At 45.5% G+C, this 8,236-nt stretch overlaps 1 protein-coding gene and 1 pseudogene across 1 annotated transcript; one reads left to right on the plus strand and one right to left on the minus strand.

Annotated features, from left to right (window-relative positions):
- LOC104546318 overlaps positions 1-3,707 on the plus strand; it is an 8,473-nt pseudogene extending 4,766 nt beyond the window's left edge.
- A 1,288-nt stretch (positions 3,708-4,995) lies between these two features.
- On the minus strand, positions 4,996-5,964 carry LOC104546319 (olfactory receptor 6B1-like). Its single transcript, XM_010191681.1, has one exon. The coding sequence runs from the start codon at positions 5,962-5,964 to the stop codon at positions 4,996-4,998; it is 969 nt and encodes a 322-aa protein (XP_010189983.1).
- Positions 5,965-8,236: the final 2,272 nt, after the last annotated feature.

The following is an 8,236-nucleotide window of genomic DNA, read 5'->3' on the forward strand; positions in this document are numbered from 1 at the left end:
AAATTAAACCCCATTAATGAGCGTAGGTAGGAAATGGAGCCTTTGCATGCAGGGTCCATGCCTCAGTGGGGTCAACTGCAGCTCTGAGGGCATAAATCACAAATCAGGCCATCGGCTGCATGCAAGCTGATAAAACAACCTGAGAGTCGAGCTGCTCATGGGGACTTTTCTCTGTTTATGGTCCATGTAAGAGGAGGGAAAATGGTTGACTAGATGGAAAGCAGATTACTTTCTGTGGGATTTCCAGTGGGAAAATATTCACACAGCACATCTGTTCCCAGAGCAGGATGGCATTCCTTGGTGCTTAGGCCAGCTTAAACAGCGGCGGATTTCCCCTGCTGCTGACAAGATGATCCACTTGCTTTTGCTTTTAGGAGACTCTTTCAACAGCCCTGTCCTCTGCCTGATTTGTTGCTGACTTTTCTGTCCTGGCTCCTGTCATTTCCATCCTGGTTCTCATCGTTTCCATCCTGGTTCCCATCATTTCCATGCTGATGAGGTTAGGATACACCTCATACCCCCTCAACGGTTTCTCTGTTTGTTCCCTGCCCCTTTCAGCTCCCAGTTCTCTCATTTCCGCTGCTTCCTTGGGGCTTTGGGCCAGTTCGACCTAATTTATGTATAACATACGGCCGTCAACAGGAAATTCTCCCCTTGCTTTCGCATGACTCACGGAGCAACCTGTGTTCCTGCTCCCGGAGTCAGCCGAGCCCGTCTGCTCGTTGGGAGCTGCACCACAAACCACTTGTGTTCCTCGCTTTGGGGTGATGATGGACCTTCTGCTGTCATTTGGTTCATTACTCAGGATGAAAAGCTGTCAGAAGGCAGGGCAGAGTGGTGGAGAGGCCATTCCTGGTGCAATGCAGCCCTGGAAGGGATGCGTTGAGTGTAAGGAAGCTGCTTCCTTTTGCCGCAGCACTGAGCTCCTGGTGTTTGTTTGGGGAACCTTGTCCCAAAACCTCGCTCTGTTCTTGTAGCTGGAAAAACACCCAGAGAAGTCAACAGCTGTGTTTTCCTTCAGTTTAATGAGCTTTCTTCTGCTTGTGGGTCTCATCTCCTCCTGGTATCCAGAGACAAAGCTTTCCTTCCTCTGCACTGGTCAGGCCTGGTGTTTCTAGCATCCGCTTGCAAGATGCAGGTCTCTGCTTCCCCTTTCGTGCTAGACATCATCTCTGTACCTCTCTTCATCCATATCCTTCCTGGAACAAGGATGTATTCACTGCTCCAAGCAAGCACATACACTTTCATGGCAGCGCTGGCTTCTCAGCCTCTATCAGAAACACTTCACAGACCAAATATCTTACAGGGAAGGTGCTCTCCAAGCCCCTCAGTGATTTTAGAGGCAGAGAACTGACCAATTTTGGACTTTGTAATCCCACCATTGTATAATACCAGTATTTGCTGACTGCCAACACAGTCCCATGGAACGTTCCCTGATGGGAGGGAGCAGGGGAGCCATCCACATGGGAATGGAGCATCACTGCGTGGGATCCGCTCTGCATGGGAGTAGCCCCTGTGGACACAGAGGGGTCGCTGGGTGTGTTTGAGGGGCACAGGGTGCTCAACATATTCAATAATACATATATTTGTTATTCTTTTTAACAGAAAAGAGCGAGCTGGATCTCAGAAGATGATTTCTACAGACCTTCTCTGGGAGACAGGAGCAAGAGCATAGCCAAAATCAACGGCTTTGGGCTGGAGGGGGCTGGCGAGGGCCCGACCCCAGGGCTGATCAGCTCTCTCAATCTGGAGCAGCTTTCAGTGCCATCCTACCAGAGCGAGAAGCCCAAAACCTCGCCCGAGCGGGAACAAAAAGGCTTCAGCGTTGTGCACTGCAGGCAGATGGGTATGTGCTGCCCTCCTCTCTCTGTGCTGGGTGGTGTTGAGGGGCTAAGGGGGCAGTTTTGGGCGGGGGGCAGTTTGGGAAGCATAGTTTGCCATTGCGGAGCTGCTGGCAGCACTCAAAGCTCCAGGAAGCAGTGGGACAGAAAAAAAGCTGAACCCACGATAGCTCTGGAGGGACATCTTTTAGGAGGAGAGGAGTTACGTGGGTGTCTGAGTCCCCATGTCTCTGCTCTGCGGGACATGTTTCCTTTATGCTGTCCCACTCATTCTCAGCCTCCAGACACAAATGTTGGTAGAAACCAAGGTCCTGTAAATTCCTGCCCCATCCCATGCTCCACCAGGACAGGCTCAAAGCTGCGATGCTTCTGGTTGCTCGCTCTGAGCCATCTGTTGGCTTTGCTTTCTCTACTTTTTTGGAAACCAATACCTCTGCTTCTGCCCCAGGTCTTTCCAATGCCTTCCGAGGGCTCCTGAGGCTGGGCAGCCTGGAGCGGAGAGGAGCCATGGGGACATGGAAGGAGTTTTCCTGCGAGCTGTCGCCACTGGAGCTGTGGCTCTTCCTGGACCATGAGGACCACATCTGCATCGAGAACCATTCCCTGCTGCGCTGCGAGTCACTGGTGCTGACGCACTCGGACAGCTGCTTCAAGCTGGTTTGCCTGGGGAGGAAGCTCTACCTCCGAGCTCCTTCTCGCGACGAGGCTGAGGACTGGCTGGACAGGATCCGTGAGGCGCTGCGCAAGTGCCAGCCCCAGCTGGAGAAGGAGGAGTGGGAGACTCTGGAGTATCCAGAAGATGGTGGCGAAGGGCAGCCCGTCCACGGCGACTCCGCTGCTCTCCTCCAGTACAGCAATGTGCCCACAAACAGCTTTGACTGGACTCTAACTCACGAACCTGAGCTGGATGCAATAAAAGGGGCCGTTCTGTACGTGGACGTAGACAAAACCTGGGTCCCCTTCGTTTTTTCCCTCTCCTTAGAAACTTTAAAGTGCTTTAAAATCCGAAACAAGGATAAAATTTTAAGCAACAGAGACCATCCAGGACATCCTCCCAGACACCAGCCTGGGGGGACCAGCCTTCTTCAAGGTGATCACCTCCAAAGCCGTCCTGAAGCTGCAGGCGGAGAGCGCCCAAGAGGCGGCCTCGTGGTGGGAGCTGGTGTGAGCGCTGCTCATGTCCTACCTGGAGAGCGCAGAGGAGGCGCTGACACTGGGGGGCAGCTTGGACGGGCACTCCCAGGTGGTCCTGAAGAACATTGTGAAGGAAAATGGCTTCCTGCTGCAATACCTGGTGGCCGTCCCGGTGGAGAAGGGCCTGGACTCACAAAGCTTCATCTGCGCAGGTACACCGGGGCTTGGCCAAAAACCCAGCTCCCTCTTGGAGGACGGTGTTGCATTCGTTCAGGTTAACGAGGTGGCATCCAATGTAGGAGATGCCCTCGCTCCTGCCAACCTGCTGCAGGCCAGATGCTGGTTTCCTCACCCAAAGCCCCTTGGAGGGGCTTCACGTCCCAGATCAGTGGTCTGTGCGCACGGGGTGAGTCCCCTCACGGCAAATCCCCATCTCAACCCAGCACAGGTCCCACTGGGCTGCCACTGGGCTCCAGTTTAAGGCAGTGGGGATTTGGGCTTGAAGGCTACCTTAGGTGGTAGCCCATTTAGTGGCCCCAAGCTGCAGGGATGGTGCCGTCAAGGGCAGATGTGCTTTTTCCAGTAACGCAGCACGGGGCCTTCAAAACCAGTTTAAAGCTCTTTTTGTGAGCCCTGCTAACTCTTGTCCCAGGATTCTTTTCCCACTTTGAGATAGATATACCCCATCAGTTGCCACCATACCTGGTGAACTCTAAATTAATCTGTGATTGAAAAACCCAAAGTCCTGCCTGTGGCACCAGTCTCAGAGCCAGGCATTGATCTGTTTGTTCATCCTGTTTATCACCTCAGAATTCCCTGCAAGTGGTGGGATGGAGGAGAACACTACTTGTCCTCCCAATCCCTTAACCAGCCATCCCAATAAGCACTTTTAATATTGTTTAGATACCTATTCACTGTCCAGGAGAGATGCCTATTATTATTTGAGCACCTCAGCGTATCCAGGGCACTTTATAGCACTGGTAGATATGACACAAGCTCACTGTAAGGCCAGTGTGAACAGATGCAAAGCCTTTGGAGTAGGTCATGATCAAGGGATTGCTCATTGGCATGGCCAGCCTGGTCAAAAGAAACCTAGCCATAAGCATTTATCTGTGTCTGACACTGTGACATGTTGAGCAAAATGGCCACAGAGCAGTTCATAGACTAAACTAATTTAGTAGTGCAGATGTTGAGAAAGGCAGAAGAGACGCAGCCACTAACTCACAATACACAGAAAGTTCCCAAACAACTGTATGTTCATTAATATTCAAACTCATACACAGTGATTTCAGCAGAATTTGTAAGAACAGAAGCTGCTGTCTTGGAAAATGGAAATAAAAGAGTTATTTTATTTACAGTGACCAGGATTTAAAGTCTTCAATTAATCTGGAGTGTTTATTTCAATCTTACTTTAGAAGTTGGGCTTCTCCCATTGCACTGTGAACACTTTCTTTCCTTCTGCTGTTATTCACTCTCAGGACTGATTCAAGTTCCCAAGGACAGTCTTCTTGTAGAATATGAAATACTGTGGAGTGCCAGAGACCTGCCCTTTTGGGGCAGGTACAGTACAGGAACTGTAGAAGAGAGTCTTACTGTCATCATCACTTTCGTAGATCGGGCAGAATACCCAAAGTATACAGCTAGGTATATAGTTAGGCACATACCTCTCAACTTAGCTGTCAGATTTTGCCTGGAATTGGATCACATGCTGTTAACAGAACATTTCAATTGTGTTCTCAAAGCCATGGATGTATGATATTCTAGACATGTCTTTTTGTTCCCCGAAGTGCCAGTGAGTCAAATCAGTAACTTCATTGTGCATAAGCCTTCATCAGAAAAGAAAGATCATTTGAAGGTAATAGGTATAAAGGTGATTTCTTGTTGAGGATAAGTGGCCATATGTATGGCTCAGTTTCTTGAGTTACCGGCATTATGATGGTTGCGGTTCTGACCAAGGGCAATGTAAATCTTAAAACTCCTTCTAGCTCTCACATTTACACTCTGTTTATAAGGAGCTATATTAAAGGTGGACAGCAATGGATTGAGAGACCTTGAGGGCACTCTGTCTAACACTAAAGATTTTTTTCAAAGCGCCTTTAACTTCCTGGTTCCTCAGAGAGTAAATGAAGGGGTTTAGCATAGGAGTTACAACAGCGTACACAATTGACACCAGTTTGTTTAAGTCAAAACTGTGGATTCTCTTGGGCCAGGCATACATGAATAGAGTGGCTGAAAAGAAGATAATTACTACAGTGAGGTGAGAAACACAGGTGGAGAAGGCTTTCTTCCTGCCCTGAACCGTGGGCATATGCAGGATCGTGCTGATGATGCATATATAGGAGATAATTGTGACAGAGAGAGGAGTCAGCAAGATAAACAAGGCCGGGATGAAATCCACTATTTCAGCCATTGTCACGTCAGCACATGATATGTTCAGCAAAGGGCTGCTGTCATAGAAGAAGTGGTTGGTGACATTGGAACCACAAAAAGACAGTTGAGAGATGAAAACTACTTTCAGCATGGAGGCCAAGAAGCCAATGAGCCAGGAGCATGCGGTTAATTGCATGCAGTGTTGGTGGCTCATGATGACTGGAGAGCGCAGGGGAATGCAGATGGCCACGTAACAATCATAAGCTGTGACTGCAAGGAGGACACACTCAGTACAAATAAGGGAGCTGAAGAAGTAAAGCTGGGTCACACAGCCTCCAAAAGGTATATTCTTGCTTTCAACAAGAAAACTCATTAGCAGTCTGGGGACAGTGACTGAGATGTAACAAACCTCCAGGAAGGAAAGGTTGCTGAGAAAGAAATACATGGGTTTGTGAAGTTGATGGTTCATCTTTATCAAGATAATTATGAGTATATTTTCCAATATGGTCAGCATGTAGGCCACCAGGAATATCACAGATAGCAACATCTGAAGTTCGATGATAGTTGGAAATCCAAGGAGGATAAATTCCTGGAACTTTGTGCTGTTTTTCGGCTTCATGGCAAAGGATACAGCATCAAGCTTGAAAGAAAAATTAAAGACAATAATAGAGAAAAAAATATGTAATATTTTAAAAATTAAAGAAATAGTGAGAACTGCCAACGAAGAAAAGAAAATATAACAGGTTGAAAAGAAGAAAGGAAGAATGATAATGATAAAAAAGGGAAAACCTGATGAGGGAGAAAAGGAAGAACATTATTACATTCACATTGTATACCATTTTGAAAATATAAGAACAAATTCAATAAGACATTTTGGTATCTGGTTCATAAGCAGTGGCCTAGATTATTACTGAAATCCGTGGATGTTTAAGGCCCATATGACAGCTGGAGGCACAGTTCTTTTTAACTTGCAGAGGGAACTGGATAGCCAGGATGCATCTGCATGAATTAGGCAACTGAGTTTATTTCTGTGAAGCCAGAACATTCCTGTCCTGTCTGTGAAGATCAGCTTGGTCTCCACTATATTTTCCCAGTATAGAAAGTCTCAAGATATTCACCAAACAAAACAGGTATTTCCAGAGAGCAGTATGTGTTATTTTAAATAAAGCTCTCGGGGAAGATGAATCGTGTTTTGGAAGAATGTATTTCTCTCTCCATCTCTTCCCCTTCCATCCCGTTTTTCCACTTCTCGATGTATCCACCTCTTTTAAAAATTTTCATGAGCTAGTTTTCACATATAATTTTCGATTTCTACAACTCAAAACTGAAAAAAACCCCAACCCTTTCAAACTAGAAAATGCACATTTCTATCCTTTAACCTTACCATCCCCTAGTCTAAGAAGAAATGCTTTTTCATCTTGTTTTAAAGTTCCATTAGTGCAATATTTTATTTAATATTAAAAGCAAAGAAAAAACTACCACTTCCCCCCTCACCAGAATTATATACTGTTATAGTAAGTAATAAGTATATAAGTACATAAGTTTTCAGAGATGGAAGAACATTCATTTTCATAAAACAATCCATTGACACTGAAACACCAATCCAGATATTGTTCATTTTAAACCTTTTGTAGCTTCAGAAGTGGTAATATAAACTGTGACTGAAGATCTGTAACGTGCAAACTCATATAACTTTGTGATCATATTACTGTTAGCTTTTACTGTCATAAGAAATTCCACAGGTCTAAGGAGAAGCAGAAGCATAATTTTGTCATTTAGCCCTAAAAAAAAAAGTGTCACTAAACAAGAACATGAACTGCAGAATTTTGTCTTTTTTTTGGTCAGCACGAGATGGATTATTAACAAATTTGTCTCTGTACTACAAGCATTCCTGACATGGCCAGTATTAGTTCTGCCTGTAAAACGGGAGATTTCAGAGTGCCTCAAATTTCGAGTTGTTCATCTCGCACATCAGTCAAATCCCTAAATAAGCAATTGCAAGAGTGTGATAGTGCTTCTGCTAAGTCAAATACAAGGCTTCAATTTCTTTGTCCCTTGCACTGGAGTAAATACATGAGCTATCCTAACAGCAGAAGACTATACTGAGAAGCTGGAATTCACCCACTGAAATTTATATAGCCATCAGTTTAGTTATCTAATATACAATATACTAAGGTTGTCTTCTTTCTGGGGAATATATATATATGCAAGCATTTCCAGTTAATACTGCTCTCTGACAGGAAAAGGTCTGAAACAGATCAGATGGATCATTCCATAGCCGTGTCTATTCCTTGACTCTACAAGTGTATGTCAACAAGCGGCTCAGAAACCTATATGTGTTGCTCACTGTCGTTCATATGTATGCTGTAGATGCTGAAATGTCAGTGGATTAATTCCTCCTTGGAAGGAGGTGATTACCCTATAAAAATTTCTAAAGAAGAATAATGGTGGAAAACTTCCTTCTCCTCTTACCCTCACACCGCTTCAGCAGTGCTTGTGGTCCCATTCATGGACTGATTAGGGAAGACAACTCTTCTCTATGATTTAGTTGAAAAAATATAACACAAGTGGTGGGAGTTACTGACGCGATTACTTCTTAGATGGTCACTGAAAAGCAGTTCCATGTAAGATTGCATAAGAGAGAAGCAATTACTCATGGGATTTCAGTGTTTACTTTGCCTCTGCTTAACTGGGGTACTCAAGAAGGAAACTGATGAAGATTAATTCTAGATTTATGAGGCTTTCTCTGCAGCACTTGCAGTTCATGAAACAAAACAATAACCTAGCTTAGCTTCTGTGAAACATTTTCTGTAGGTGTCTTTTCCTCAGTTACCTACTAGTGATTCTTTCTATGAACAAACTACTGACAGAGGAATTAAATCTGGCCAGGG

This window comes from Mesitornis unicolor, unplaced genomic scaffold (assembly GCF_000695765.1).
Source record: "Mesitornis unicolor isolate BGI_N332 unplaced genomic scaffold, ASM69576v1 scaffold829, whole genome shotgun sequence".
In the NCBI taxonomy this organism is placed as follows: domain Eukaryota; kingdom Metazoa; phylum Chordata; class Aves; order Mesitornithiformes; family Mesitornithidae; genus Mesitornis; species Mesitornis unicolor.

Coding starts and splice junctions, on each gene's coding strand:
- LOC104546319 (XM_010191681.1), bottom strand. CDS start 5,964: ATGAAGCCGAAAAACAGCACAAAGTTCCAGGAATTTATCCTCCTTGGA.